The 16,764-nt window shown below is 39.1% G+C and overlaps 1 protein-coding gene across 1 annotated transcript; it reads left to right on the forward strand.

Annotated features, from left to right (window-relative positions):
- Positions 1-251: 251 nt before the first annotated feature.
- Positions 252-12,291, forward strand: c8g (complement component 8, gamma polypeptide). The gene is made up of 7 exons (XM_030079966.1): positions 252-434; positions 1,982-2,127; positions 4,395-4,465; positions 4,724-4,831; positions 5,023-5,127; positions 5,521-5,556; positions 12,239-12,291. The coding sequence occupies exons 1-7, from the start codon at positions 252-254 to the stop codon at positions 12,289-12,291; spliced, it is 702 nt and encodes a 233-aa protein (XP_029935826.1).
- Positions 12,292-16,764: the final 4,473 nt, after the last annotated feature.

The raw sequence follows: 16,764 nt of genomic DNA on the forward strand, positions 1-16,764 counted from the left end.
TCTTTTACACTTTGTCTAGCCCTCTTCCTCTCTGTTTATGGGTATCAGCTTTACATATGTGAGTGAATGCATTACAGAGAGTGTAGTAGGCAGCAGCAAGGGACAGAAAGCTCGGTGTAAAAGACAAATAAAGATACCAGAAAAAAAGAACAATAAGAATACAGGAAAACAGCGGGTGGGTCTCTAGTTGGGCAGGAGACTGATTCTTGGACAACAAAGCTTGATTTCTGTGTGTTATTGACAGTGGTGGCATGGCTGGGATGTGGCGTTACATGGTGGCAGTAGTTTTGTTGGTGTGTGTGGGACTATGGGGGAGCACAGAAGCCGTGGGGGGGGCTAAGAGTCGACCGCGACCCCAAAGACGACCTCCCAAGAAGCCAAAGGTTAACCCTAGTGACCAGATCCCACCCGTACAAAACATAGACATACAACAGGTAAGACTTAAAGAGTAAGAGACAGTGAGACTAACAGTATGTATTGATGTGTGTGTTTGTTTTTATATTCATATAAAATGTTTCTTCTTCTTCTGCAAAAAAAAAAAAAAAAAAAAATAGTTCATGCAATGCAGGAATTGTAGCTCCTTCCTTTACATTTCCATTTTTTTTTTTTTCCAGTTTCTGCCTGGTAAATCTAAGCAAGCTATACAGCATGATACTAAAAAAAGAAAAAAAAAAACAGGTTGCATTTGCTTGGGTTAAAGTGACCCTTCTTAACTTTAAACTTTAACTTTAAAGGTATATCACGAGCAGAGGTTGGCAGAAGGTTCAGGGAAAAGCAGCACTGGAGAAAAAAAGGTCATGTTTTGATAGAGAAAGGGAAAGAACATTTTCCAGGCAAGCTCAGAGCACCAGAGTAAATAGCTCAATGTGCCGTTACTCTGACCTTTGCACAGTGGCACACTTTGTTTCTGCCTTTAATTTGGTTGTACCATCAGAAACAAGACAAAAAAGAAGAATCACTGGGAAAAGCTGGATAACTTAACTGATCCTAGATGTCAAGGACCCAAACAGAATAGCCAAGTAGGAGTAAATGATGTGAAAAATATTACTTTGAAGAGAGCATGATGGGAACAAAATCTGTTTTGTATCACTTGCCTTATGTGTTAAACAAATGATAGGTTCTTGTCCTTGTCTGTGTTACCACAAATATGAAGGAATACGCAAACAACTGTGATTAAAGTGATATTTTGGGACACTGACTATTCCTGAGCTTCAAGCCAAAAGTTTGTCCCGAAAGTGTCAATGTTCTACCAAAGGGAGTTATTGCTTAGAGAGTCCCAAGTATGCAAACATGTGTATTTAGCTGTGTAAATATGGTCTCTGAGGCAATTTTGACTGAAACTAATTCATGAAATCAAAAAAATTAGAGAGCAGGACACTTTAAGCAGATGCGTCTTTTTATGTTTTATTTTTTATTTTTTAACTATCTACTAACTTTTAACTCAATATTCACTTTAATGTCATCATCTGGGCCAGATAATGAATTGGGATTACAATATCAGGGTAACTGAATGAAATGTTCTCAGTCACAAAAAAGGACATTGTGAAACATTTTCCAGCGGTTGTCCAACTGTTCTGGCACTCATTTTATTTTCTTACATGGCAAACTCCACTCAACTAACACCTACTGTCAAGTGGAAAAAACAAGCAATAAAAAGTTTGTTTGTGTGCCTGTGCACTAAAACAAGCCTCATGTGTGCCAGGTGTGTTGTGAAAAAAAAATACATCTGGACTGCCATGTTTTTTCAACATTTTGTCTTTGTCAAAGCTTGAATGATGTGAATTCATAATTTATGAAAAAGGAAGAGGGTGGTGGGAGTCCACTTTTGGGAAGTCGCAGTCATCCTCAATGTGTGGAAATTTTCATGCGAACCAGAACAAGTATTTCCAAATATTCTCTAATCCAGGGTTGGAGCTGATCTAGCAGATGCTGCTAATATCTTCTCTCTCTCTATCTGGCTCGTCCACCTGTTGTGTTGCAGATGGGAGGGACGTGGTACCTGCTCACCTCAGCCTCCAAGTGCTCCTACCTGATGAAACATGGAACCAAGGTGGAACCTACAGTCATGATCCTCTCTACCCCCTCCACCCCTAATGGACCACTGTCTGTTAGCACTAAAACACGCCAGTGAGTACCGCTATGCACTTGTGTGTATGCAAATACCCATACTTCTCTCATTCTTACCCCTAGAGGGGGCAAAAATGCCACTGGACGCTCTGTTCTTTCCCAATCCAGACTGACTTCACTCTCTCACCACATGTGTACACATTTATTGATTTGTTCTCAATAACAGGAAGAAAGGGAGCAGTAAAATCCCATTAGAATTTCCCCATTTCCCAGTTTTTCAATTATGTGGGTCAACCTGACCTGAGACTGAGAGAGAGTTGGATTCAACACCACATTTTTTAAATGTGAAAAACGTGTGCCCTCCTTTCAGTTGAAGTTGTTGTTGAACAGTGCTTATTGTCATTGTTGTGACTTGTGGGTTATAAAATTTATTTTGGCCTGAGCAGAGGAAATACTGAGCTACAACATGCTCAAAGTACTCATGCAATGAAAGCCAGCCCGGAAATTAAAATAACAACAATATAAAAGTGAAATACACTTGGGAAACAGTATAATGTGCCTAACACAGTGCACAGTATCGTTAATAAAAAATTAAGAGTAAGCAAATTTCCAGTCTCGGTTAAACAAAGTAAGTTCTGTCCTCATGACTGACAAATAGGTCCAATGTTTAGATTTAAATTCAAAGGAAAACAGAAAATACTATAGCACAAAATGGAATAAACAAACAAATTTGGAAAATGAAATTGTATAGGACAAGGATAAACATACATAACAGACATATTATCACTCATTTGTCTGGTGTGGTGGTGGGTGTAAAGCAATTATTTCGTCAGATACATCACATCATCATATTTGACAAGACTTCACATTATTCAAGGAAATGTGTGTGAAGGAACCACAACCAAAATGTTTAGGCTTCCATCTTATTCCTGATGCAGTGTTTTCAAGGCTTCAGATTAGTCTCCTAGCTATAAAAAAGTCATATGCTACCATGCCTGACTGTGCCCAAATTAACACTGAGCCAGGCCTCAATACCTCAAAAAGACCTGTGAGCAGAGACAGTTGTAACATTATACAATTATGTCATACCCATATTTCAGAAGAAGTATGGTCTTACAAAATCCAGACCTTTGGGGCAGGACTAAATGAGAAAAAATATGGTACCCTGGTTTGAATTGAGGGTTGGCCATTCATTTGAACAAAATGCATTATCAATTAGTAAAAGGCTGAGATTAAGACTGCCCTTTACTGACAAGGCTACCTAAATTCCCTAGATTCACTGACTACTTTCATTTGTAAAGTGACAGGCTTTGCTCAAGACCCCAAATGACATGATTAATTCACAACATGATTCAGAGGAGATAAATGGCAACTCTAAAAAACCAGTATCTGGTATGGTGTTATTTTACACTACTTTGCACCACTTAGTTAGGCTTGTTAGTCTTGTTGTTTGACTAACTTCATAGGTGGAGAAAGCTACAGTATCTAGCTGCAGCATGTGGCCAGTTGCTGAATGTATTAAACTAGGGCATATTTACACTGTAGACAAATTGTCAGGGGCGAATTCACAAAAGCATTGCTTGGCTTTTGCAGCCTCTTAACCTGAGCAAATAAAAAATGAAAAAGAAAACTCCACAAAGCACCTTCAAATGTTGAAATGTACCCCTAACTGCAGTGCCAAGCAAATAGCATTACAGTGTGTCTTTGCTAGTTGCACATATTTAGAGGTTATATGCATACTGTATATTTACCTCAAAATTGGCCCCTTTCCATGCAAATGAGCCTCACAGCAAAAACAATCAAATTCACAAAGACCAGCACTACTAGCCACATGCAGCTGAAAGAGTGAAAAAGAGTGAAATTATTATCGTCTTCAGAGAGTTGGTGGTATTGAAGTGCATTTATAAGGGGTGTCACGCCCAGACTTTCCACCAATCGTTGCAACAGTGATTGTAGCAGGCGAAAGCATTGTCATGCCAGGAGTGCTTGAGAGCAGATATTTGGAAAAAGAACATTGCTTTTTTGATTTAACTGAGGCAGAAATTATTTGCAGATACAGATTGCCAGGCAAAACAATTCTTGCTACAGTTGATGACATAAGTTAGCCTATGTGGACCGTGACTAAATGACTTAAAGATGAATGAAGACCCTAAGGCTAGACCAGTTGAGAGCAACTGAGGTAAGGGGTGGTGACTTCGCTTTTCTAACTCTTCTCTTCTCTTCTCTTCTCTTCTCTTCTCTTCTCTTCTCTTCTCTTCTCTTCTCTTCTCTTCTCTTCTCTTCTCTTCTCTTCTCTTCTCTTCTCTTCTCTTCTCTTCTCTTCTCAGTAATCACCAGTGTTGGGAGATATTACAGGTCTACAATCTCACCCCAACCCCGGGACACCTAACACTTAAAGGTCAGTCCTGACAGACCTACTGACAGACATGTCTGCAGGTCACTGTCACCCTTTAAATGTGTTAACAATCAGGTTAAATTTGACCACCAGTACCCATTATTGTGCTCTTTTTAATTTTGTGGGTTGTGACAACTCACTCATAAATAAAAAACTGATTCTACTGTATCACAATACTTGTTGCCAAGCCTAAATAAATCAAAGATTATTGCAATGCAGTATCTATATATGTGACCACATATGCCCTCCTGTGATCTTCAGGCCTCCGCCCTGAGCTGGACACTGACATTGTGATCCGTGAGACAGACTACACCTCTTATGCTATCATATATTATCAGAAACTTGGAAAGATCACCATGAAGCTCTATGGTGAGTTTTTCAACCATGTGCTCCCTACTTGCCAACTCTTTGGTTGTTCAGGTTTTAAGACTGCTGTAGATGAATGTGATCATATTTGATTCCAGTCTCATATTAGAGTTTCACTAGTGTCAGAAAAGCGATTACTGATTTTCTCTGTAAAGTTATCATCTTTCTGTTTTCTGTGCTCTGCATACATATAGCCAGATCTGTAGATGATCTGTCAGAGCCTGTGTTGGCCAAGTTTGAGGAGCTTGCTGAGAAACAGGGAATGGGACTGGCCTACCTCTTCCCCTTTCCTACCTACAGTACGTACATCTCCGCTTCTATAGTCTATAATTAAATAAAGAAAAAAAAAAATCTAAGATTAATTGTAATAGCAAACTGAAGGTTGCATCGTAGGTCATATCAACACAGATCATACTCACCAGTCATTTTTCGACAACACATCTCATGCTGTCCTTCATTGGATTAATTGGATAGATATAAAATATAAGCTAAAATCTAACATTAATGAATGTGTATTTTCATCCTTACCTTGTTGATATTGCCATTTGTGCAGGAGCACAGCTGTATCTCCCAAATTTTCTGGTACATGTCACCATCACTGACACATAAAGTGGTGGTGTTACAGTGCACCTATCTCCTTGACAGTTGATATTCCTTGACAGTGTATTAATCAAGTGTGTTTTTTTGTCTAGGTCATTGTGGTTCTGTGGAAAAGGATTATGTCATCAGTAAGTGGAAATATATATATATATATATATATATATATATATTTTTATTAATCACAATAAAATAATGAAACAAGACAGAGAGACATTATATTCAGTCGTTTGTGTCAGAGGAAGTAGGTCAGGCAGTGATATGAGCAAGTGATATGAGCATCAACTGAGCAAGAAGTCTGAACTACTCCTTTATATTTCCCTCCCTATCTCCATCTAGTTCCCTAAATTACAAAAGCATTAAACCTAGATTGCTTGTTAAAAAAAGAATCCCTTAAAAGCACAGAAATGTATTAATAAGTGATACATATAAGAAAACATCTCCTGCAAATACAGTTTTTCATTTAATCACCATGGCATGCAGATAGGAGTAAAAGGCTATTTTTCCAACAGGAGCCAAAGAAATTATACGATCAATAAATTTATAGTTGGCCTATGTCAAATTTCCTCCAGCCCCAGCTGAAAACATCAAAGCTGAAGCGCTCAGTTGATTTCCTATTGGATGGTTGTCGTAGCTCATAGGTTTGAAGGATATTGAGTGTCTGCCCAGGTCTCTGCACACGAAGCCACTTTCAGCCTCGGGAATTTTGTCCATGCTCTGTAATGCTCCTAACTTATTTCATGGATTTTATCCCGCTCAGTATAACTGTAGCATGGTTCACTGGTTCAGTGCACTGCCTGGCGGTAAGTATACGGCCTCCACAGCAGAAATTATGGCGTGTGCCATGCTGGCTGAATGCACAGAGTGGTTTAAAGCTGAATGAGGTAATATGTATTATCGTGCTCTGTGCCTCTGCACTGTGTGTCGGGTCCTGCTGTCTTTCACCATGTGTGTCATGTAATACGGTGTTATTATAATGTATGTGCATATAACCTTCCTCTAGCATCACTGCCATGAAGAGACATTCCTATTGGTTAAATTTTACCTGCTTTACTGCAGAAAATCTACATATTTAGTGCTCATCTTGTCTTGCATACTTCTTATTCTGTATGTTTCTTTGTTCTTCTGTAACTTTAAATGTGTTAAACACATACTGTTGTTATATATTGAAATGTACAGAATTAGCGTCATAAATTTGCATAAATTCACATATTTAATGATCTATTGCAGATTTAAAGGATTTAAAACGACAACGTGAACTATCTCCACCCACATTTTTTATGCCACAAACATGTTCTATCCACTCCCATTTTATTTATAAATAAGCAACTGTATACAGTAGAAATTCCATTCAAATTTCAAAATGCTTAATATGACATGCTTAATATGCTTAATCTGGCTGTTAAAATGTGCACACTCTCACAGTGACATCTAAATGAATGCAAGACTCATCAGCTCATCAGCTGCCAGTAATCACATGCATTTTCTCCAGGAAATGTTTCCAATGCAGGTTCATATCTTTCAGGATTTTTTCTGGGGAAAAGTATAAATATACTGAAACAAGGTAGAATTTGGCAGATCAGCCCACTAATATCAAGAAAATGTGATTTGACTGAAGAAAAACAAGTTGGTTAGCTTTGGGATTTTTTCATCTCACTGGTAGATTATTTTCACTTGTTTGAAGAAGGAAAAAAAAATTAAGGCTGAATATACAATTTTTTTCAATCACTTTAGCACCTTTGTCAACTCAGAAACCATGGTATCAAAACAGTTAATACATTGGCCTAATGAGAGGCATTCTGCTCAAAATAACACATTTTGTTTGCAAAAGGCTCTTACCATGGCAAAACATTTTAAACATGCAGCAAAAGCACATTTTGTCACCGCCCAAAACAACTGGCAGTCAAGCGAGTTAATCCAGCCACTCACTCACTTCATACTCAACACCAAAATGCAACATACCCTTTTCAATCTGAGCAGGTTCAACCTTACCTTTTCCTGTGTGTATTGCAGTCATATTTTTACATACAATTTACAGTTACATATTGTAAAGCAAGTAGTAAAAGCCAATATTTCCCTCAAACAACTCAGCTTATACCCAAATGAGTAGATTCCTTCAATCAGCTATACTGTACTGTAACACAGTTGACAACAGAATACAAAATACAGCTCTCAGTTTGAACAAGGTTCTCCTGTGTGCTACACATTCAAATGTGAACTTACAGTAAAGAATTGCATCCAAACTCAGAAAGACTTTGAAGTGAAATTTTATTGTATTGATGGCAAAAAATGAAATACTGTAATTCACATACAGTATTACACAGAAAAAGTGTAATCACTAGGCTACATGCGCTCATGACGAAGTTTTCATCCACATCACATTGTACAGTTGTGTTCAAAATAATAGCAGTTCAACATCACTAACCACATCAATCACTGTTTTTGGTAGAAATTATATTCCTACATGGCAAATAATTTACTAGTAGGTGCAGTAGAGTAATAGAAAACCAACAGATCCAACAGTCATGACTTGCATGCTGCTGATTCTGTGTAATTGAATCATTAACTGAAAGGGGTGTGTTCAAAATAATAGCAGTGTGGAGTTCAATTAGTGAGGTCATTCATTCTGTGAAAAAACAGGTGGCCCTTATTCAAGGACGAAGGCAGCAAATGTTGTACATGCTGGTTATAGTGCATTTCTCTCTGAAAATCTGAGTAGAATGGGTCATTCCAGATATTGTTCAGAAGAACAGCTTACTTTGATTAAAAAGTTGATTGGAGAGGGGAAAACATATAAAGAAGTGCAGAAAATGATAGGCTGCTCAGCTAAAATGATCTCAGATGCTTTAAAATGGCAACCAAAACCAGAAAGACGTGGAAGAAAATGGAAAACTACCATTCAAATAGATCGAAGAATAGCCCAAATGGCAAAGACCCGGCCAATGATAAGCTCCAGGGAGAACAAAGAAGGTCTAAAGTTACCTGTGAGTACTCTAACAATTAGAAGAGGCCTATGTGAAGCCAAGCTATGGGCAAGAAGCCCCCACAAAGTCTCATTGTTGCAAAAACGATGTGCTGAAGAGGTTACAATTTGCCAAAGAACACATTGACTGGCCTCAAGTGAAATGGCGCAACATTTTGGGGACTGATGAAAGCAAAATTGTTCTTTTTGGGGCTAGGGGCTGCAGACAGTTTGTCAGACGACCCCCAGACACTGAATTCAAGCCACAGTACACTGTGAAGACAGTGAAGCATGGTGGCACCAGCATCATGATACGGGGATGTTTCTCATACTATGGTGTTGGGCCTATTTATCGCATACCAGGGATCATGGATCAGTTTGAATACATCAAAATACTTGAAGAGGTCATGTTGCCTTAAGCTGAAGAGGAAATGCCCTTGAAATGGATGTTTCAACAAGACAACGACCCCAAACACACCAATAAGCGAGCAGCATCTTGGTTCCAGACCAACAAGATTAACATTATGGAGTGACCAGCCCAATCCCTGGACCTTAATCCAATAGAAAATTTGTGCGGTGACATCAAAAATGCTGTTTCTGAGGCAAAACCAAGAAATGCAGAGGAATTGTGGAATGTAGTGCAATCGTCCTGGGCTGGAATACCTGTTCACAGGTGCCAAAAGCTGGTCGACTCCATGCAACACAGATGTGAGGCATTTCCCAGAAACCATGTTTATACGACTAAATATTAGTTCAGTGATTCACAGGAAAGCTAAATCTTCAAGCATTTTTCAGTTTATACAGTAAATGTTTGAGTTTGTAAAGAAAAATGCAGACACTGCTATTTTTTTGAACAGCCTAATATTCCATTTTCTTTACTTTCTGTAGAGTAATAACATATTTGATAAATTTTTATTCATGTTTTGATTTGGAATAGAATGTGCAGTGTTCCCAATGCATTTGTGTGTATGGAAATAAAAGCTATTATAAGGATTATGGACTTAACTCACTTTTTTAAACACACTGCTATTATTTTGAACACAACTGTATGCCTTCCCTACGAATACAACGGGGAAAAACCTCTTAGAATGCCTTGTCCATCCTTAGCATTCGTCAGCTCCAATTTGATGGGCAGCAGCAATCATGGCTTCCATCAAACCCATTCGGACATAGGGGTGACAGTCATACACTTTCCATCACCACACACTGAAGAATTCCTCAATAGGAATGAGAAACGGGGAGTAGGCCGGTAAGAATTGCACCATCAACTGGGGATGTTCAGCAAACCATTGATTCACAATGCGAGCATGGTGGAAGGCCACTTTATCCCAGATGATGATGAACCTGCCTGGCCTCTGCAGCTCTCTCTCCTCTGGCAAGATCAGCCTTTCATGTAGTGCAGTGAGGAAAGTGATGAGCCGCTCTGAGCTGTATGGGCCAACAGCTGGAATAGAGCACAGGGCACCGTCTGCTGATACTGCCGCACACATTGTGATGTTTGCTCCCCTCTGTCCTGGTACTGTTATGGCTGCCCTGTGCCCAATGACATTCCTTCCACACCTCCTCACTCTGCTCAGATTGAACCCGGCCTCATCAACATAAATGAAAATATGGTCCCCTTCAGCTTCAAGTTCCATGATTCTCTATATACAGCGCGCACACACACACACACACACACACACACACACACACACACACACACACAATAATTATTCAGTTTGAATGTCATAAAGTAGTTTCACAAAGCATTACAATACTACAGTTCTGTAATATCCTTGCCTGCATATAATGGTATCTGGGCCCCTTCACATTGGCTTCATTTCTCTGGAAGGGAACCCTGTATACTTGCTTCATTGCCATATGATGTCTTTTTAGAACCCTGGCTATAGTGGATATACTGACATTGTTTGTATTTGCAAAGGTGCCCTGATCATCAATAATTGCAGCCTGAATTTCACGGAGTCTGATGGCATTGTTTGCCACCACCATGTCCACAATGGCAGCCCCCTGCTCTGCACTGAAGCCTCCTGCTCCCCCCTGCATGTGGCAGCCTATTGATTTTATAGGGAGAGATGAGAGAACAATCAATGTACATCTGTAAAGACAGTTACAGTACTGTATTGTAACATGTTTACAGTAATGTACAGTACTGTGGCCTTCCACCATGCTCGCATTGTGAATCAATGGTTTGCCGAACATCCTCAGTTGATGGTACAATTCTTACCGGCCTACTCCCCGATAATCATTCCTATTGAGGAAGTGAGTGAATGGCTGGATTAACTCGCTTGACTGCAAGTTGTTTTGGGCGGTGATAAAATGTGCTTTTGCTGCATGTTTGAAATGTTTTGCCATGGTAAGAGACTTTTGCAAACAAAATGTGTTATTTTTTGGAAGAGCGCCTCTCATTAGGCCTATGTATTACAGTTTTTTTCAGTTGTTTACACACAATTTTGAAAACAGGGCTCCTTTTTTCTAAACACCTCACACAATTAACCAAACACCACACCCAATTTGCAGAACACCCCAGTTTGTTTGCAAAATGAAACATATCAGCCAACACCATAAACAAATTGATGAAATTCTTATTTAGTTCTCACGTCACTAACACAGTCTTTCAATGATCGTACACTGTTTCAATCTATTACTTACTACCGTAATAAATTCAAAACACATTTGTAAAAACACTTAAGAAATAGTGATGGAATTTATTCAGAAATATTGTTTGAGGGCATGGTTATGGGATAATTTAGATGACAAAAATATACTGACAAACCCAATACATTCTTCATGATTACTTTGAGGTATGCAGAGAAAGTACACAAGTACTATGAACGTACCAAGCACTGCACAACACTGAGGCTGCAGACTGAAAATATTTATTTCTTACCATATACTCAGTTATAGTAACATGCCAATCAACAAGGAAAATCAGAACAAAACAGTAGTTTTCTTATCAGTAGACAAATAGGATGCTGAGGGAAGCTGGACAGAGAGTTCAGCCAAATCTTAGCAGAAATACAGTAGCAACAATAATTCTTCTTTGTTCAGGTGCTATCACTTCTTCAGGTCCCTCTCTACCTCTTCCTCTACCTAGGCCTCTTCCTCTACCCCCTTCTTCTCCTCTTTGAGCTTTCATCTCATTCTCACTCTTCTTCTAACTCCTTCCATTTTTGTTGAAGACAGGTGAACTCACCTGCTGGCTTTTATACCTACCTGAGTGCTGTATTTTCAATTAAGCACATGTGTGTTTCCACACCAGGTCGATGTGCTTATCCAGTTTGTTCATTAGTGTGGTCACTGGCAAGCCAGCACTTTGTAAAGAGAAGGAAATAGCCTCACAATCCTTATCTGTGTCTAAGGTGTGAAAATGTGTGTAGAGTTTTGCAAATCACTGTGTGTAATGTTTTGCAAAAAGTGTTAAGCTGAGTCTGTGCTTATTGTTGTGCAACTCTGGACAGGTGTTTTGCTTCTTGCATGTAAAGATTTGTTAATTGTGTGAAAATTTTCAGTTTAGTGTGTAAACAACCGTAAAAAACTGTAACTGTTTCGATACCATGGTTTCTGAGTTGACAGAAGCGGTAAAGTGATTAAAAAAAAAAGTCAAAAAAATATGACTGCAATACACACGGGAAAAAGTACGGTTGAACCTGCTCAGATTGAAAAGGGTATGTTGCATTTTGGTGTTGAGTATGAAGTGAGTGAGTGGCTGGATTGACTCGCTTGACTGCAAGCTGTTTTGGGCGGTGTACTACTACTGTAACTTACTGGTTCTGATTTAGAAAAATTCGAACAATGGAAACAACAGTGCTTGTCTTAGAACTAGTTGAACCTGTTGTCCTGCCTCTCTGTAGGGCAGGCCATGATTGATTCCATGGTCTATGATAGTGACCTGGATTTCATCTGAAACTTGTGTTCGCTGTACACTGCCAACACGGACACCTCTACCACGTACACCACCACATTCACGCACTCTCCCTCGGACACCTCCACCTCTCATCCTCACTCGCCTTCTCACTTGCTCCAGACCTCTGGGATCCATGCTTGCCAACAGCAACACAAAACTGGTGGTGATTTGTGGAAAGGGTAGTGATGCAGGTGCACTAGTGATTTCACAGCGATGCAGATCATTTCTATCAGCTGTGAGCAGATGTTTTGCTTTTGACTACCATAGTGAAGTCAACGGAGTCAGGGCCATGTTAATGACACATATGAGAAGTGTTGTGCAAAAGAGCGTGAAAAATGTGTGAATCCAATGAAAAGGTATGAACAGATTTGCAAAAGAAAACTTCTGCTGTGGTTTGGAGGTGAAGATGACGACAAAGTGGATCCCAGTTTCATTATAGGGTCATTCCATGTCATTTCAACAAATGGCCAACGCACCTGGGTCTTAAAAAATTCTGAAAAATTCACCAGTTGTTGCTTATTTATCCAATAGGCACATTGTAAAATTTTAGTTTGCTTGGATGGATACTTTTTGAGATATGGCCAATTTAGTGAGGGGAGTATGTGTCGATTTTGATACGATTTTGGCGTGTCCTTATTTCTCCTCCATTTTCAGGTGTCAATATCTCAAGAACTACACCACATAGGAAACTGAAATTTGGTACGATAATACACCTACACCAACTCTCTCAGAATATACAAAACATCTGTCATACATCATAACTGGTAGGCATGCCAGCCAAAAAATCATAAAATGTCACACAGAATGGGCACTTTACTGTGCAGTAAAGTGCCCATTCTCATTTTTTCAATATTGAAGTTAATCACACCAAAATGGTCTCAATTTGTTAAGTTTTTACAATGAAGAATGGGCACAGAATAGGCACTTTACTGCACAGTAAAGTGCAGTAAAGCCCCAGGATACTCTGTTGTTCTGTTGTTGTCATTTGTCCCAGTTTGTCCTTATCTCCCTGTCTCTGTCTCTTTGTCTCTCTCTCTCCCCTCTCCACCCAACCGGTAAAGGTAGATGACCGCCCGCCCTGAGTCTGGTTCTACCTGAAGGTTCTTCCCGTTAAAGGGTAGTTTTACCTTGCCACTGTCGCCAAGAGCATGCTCAGGAGGGAATCTGTTGGGTTTCTTTGTTTTTTTTTTTTTTTTTTCTTCTGTAATTTGTAAAGCGTGGTCTTTACCTGTTCTACCTGTAAAGTGTCATGAGCTAACTTTGTTGTGATTTGACACTATATAAATAAAGATTGATTGATTGATTGACAGTAAAGTGCCCATTCTGTGTGACATTTTATGATTTTTTCAATTTTGAAGACAATCAGACCAAAATGCTTTCAATTTGTAAAGTAGTCAATTTTATGCATATTTGGTGAAATTCAGAATGGGTACTTAACTGTGGAAATAGCCATTTGGAAGCGAAAACCCAAACTGTATGAATGTACAGCTTAAGAGATTTGCCCCATGTTTGGATTAAAAAAAAAAAAAAATGAAGAACTTGCATAGAGAAAAATGGTTTTATATCGCAAGAAAGAGTAAGCTTTGAACTTTAAATTAAAACAGAGATCAGAGACATTCCCACATGCAGTTATGGGCCAATGAAAATCTGAAACGAAAACTTTTTTTTTGGACTTGGAGAGGCTGCCATCCAGAAACCAATGCATATATCTGACTAACCATTAATGCTTTGAACAGTCCATGTATGTATCTCAAAGCTCTGGAAAAATCAAGAAGCTGGGGCAAATACAAAGTTGTTTTCTGAAGGCCCAAACATGGTCGACCACGAAACCCGTGTAATTTTTTTCCATTTTTGAGGAGCTGGCATGCCTACCAGTTATGATGTATGACAGATGTTTTTGTATATTCTGAGAGAGTAGGTGGAGGTGTATTATCGTACCAAATTTCAGTTTCCTATGTGGTGTAGTTCTTGAGATATTGACACCTGAAAATAGAGGAAAAATAAGGACACACCAAAATCGCACCAAAATCGACACTAACGCCTCACTAAATTGGCCATATCTCAAGAAGTATCCATCCGGGCAAACTAAAATTTTACAATGTGCCTATTGGATAAATAAGGAACAACTGGTGATTTTTTTTTAGACCTAAGTGCGTGGGATGTCCTGAAAATTTGGTGAAATGACATGGAATGACCCTATACTGGAAAAAGCAAAGTGAAAAAAAAACTGTAAGATGGCAAGTTTTTTGCACTTTTAATGTAGTGATCTGTTTCTGATTGATAAAAACAAATTGATAATGTATATGTTGTTACTGGCTGTTATGTATTGTAGATCTGGTTTCAACCTTACACAAACCAGGCAGAATGTAGTTTTAATTTTTGGCCAACCTGGGCAAGAGTTGCAGATGAGTTGAAGGCAAAGAAGCCAAGAGATTGCCCCATGTCCCTTCTTACATTACCTACATGCAGGTGCATGTGGGGAATTCTCATCCAATAAAATGTTATCAAAATGTGACAAAGCATCAGCTCACCATGCAAAAGTGAATTTGGGCAGAGTTCATGAAAACCCCTTTGAAAACTCACGCTGAGAGGGAGAGGGAGAAAGAGAGAGAGAGAGAGAGAGAGAGAGAGAGAGAGAGAGAGAGAGAGAGAGAGGCAACAGATTGGTTGAGACAAGATATTTGTATTTCAGGGAGACCAATGACCGGCTGCCTTTACTTGCAGCAGCTATTTTCACATTTCCTTCCTCGGGCTGGACATGTGTCAGACTCAACTTGTGTAACAATCAGTCATTCAGAGCTGGTCAACAACATGTTTTCCAATGTCCACCGCCTGACAAATCAATCAGCATTGTTCTTTTACGATTTCTCCTGTCACTTTCCTTCACAGATTGTGTCCCCACATGCTGAGGAGGTGGAGTTGCACAACAGGCACACTCTGCTTTCGCCTCATGTTCTTGCAGCACCCTGCAGTTCGCAGCATTATGTGATCTTTTTATTTGAATGTCAGCAAAGTTGCTGCTCAAAAACTCAACCCAAATGAATAAAATGTTTAAACAAAATGCTGACTTTATATGCAAGTATTTTTTTCTTTAACTTTTAATGAGATTATGAAACATACATACAAATAAATAAAATAATAAGGTTATAATAATGAAATAATACATTTTATTTGTATAGCACTTTTTAAAACTAATGTTACAAAGTGCTTAAGGTTTGTAGTACTCCTTAAAATCCTCTGGCTGATTTTTTCAATGCTGTGGGCCAACCCCTTAAAAATAATACTATGTTGACTAGATCTCAGACCTCAGTCTTTTTATACTTAGGTGTGATTTTTGGAGTGTGTATTCTATGTGCATGATTGTGTGTGTGCATGTGATGTGTGTGTGTGAGATAGAGAGAAAGAGAGGGGAGAGCGACAGAGAGGGGGGATGGGAGGTAATGAAGCCCAGATGCAGACCCCAAAAGGGGTCGAAGAGTTTGGTTACAAAACTTAACTTTACATTACCAAATAGGTAACCCCCACCTCATCCATCACCCCTGTAGTGTGTGTCTCTCGCTGTGTGTGTGTGTGTGTGTGTGTGTGTGTGTGTGTGTCTTTATTATGTAACCAGCTGATTGCAAGTCTGTGCCTGTCTTATATCCACACAAAGGGAGCTCTGATGGAACCATCAATATAGATGAGCTCTAAAAGAATCCATCCTGGCTCACTGTAGCGCTGTACAAATTAAACAATATATATTATCTTACGCAATCTGAAACAAACACTAGTCAATTGATTTGAATTACACAAAGGACATTGTGTGCTTACCTCAACAGATCTACAGCAAAGGGAATGCATGTGATAATTTGGTAACAAGATGATACCTGCCCTTCTTATAAAACCTGGTACACTGTCAAAACAATTCATTAAACTATTGGCACTCAAACTGCATTTGCTGCAATTTGAGTCAATGTCTAGAAGTTGAATTGAGTCACTGTATGGAGCACTGGCAAAGCTTTATTTGATAAAAAAGAAAAAAACAGAATATCAGTGTAAAGGTCCCTGAAAATGTATTGTCTCATTAGATCCAGTGCAGTTTGCATCTCATGGGAATTGTATTTCTCTTACTCAGCACTGATTGATAGTTAGTCCAAATAGGAATGCATTTACTGCAGCTCACAGATTTGATTGAAGGACTTTGCTTGTCTTTATCTAAAAACACAGAAGTTTTGCAGAATTGCTTGTAATTCCTTGATTGTGATAATGGTGCATGCATGCATGTCAGTGCATGTGTGTGCCTTTTGGTTTTTATATGCCATATGGTGAGGAAATTGCACTCATTACCAAACAACTGTAATGATACTTCAACCCATTTCCTTACTTCCCTGACTTCCATCTACACGTGCCAGTTGTATAACAGCTGTGATTTGCAGCCAGAGAGCTTTTGTAATACAGGGACAAGCCGAGGGAGGGACAAAGCTGTGTGTCTGT

This window comes from Myripristis murdjan, chromosome 20, assembly GCF_902150065.1.
Source record: "Myripristis murdjan chromosome 20, fMyrMur1.1, whole genome shotgun sequence".
Classification (NCBI taxonomy): Eukaryota; Metazoa; Chordata; class Actinopteri; order Holocentriformes; family Holocentridae; genus Myripristis; species Myripristis murdjan.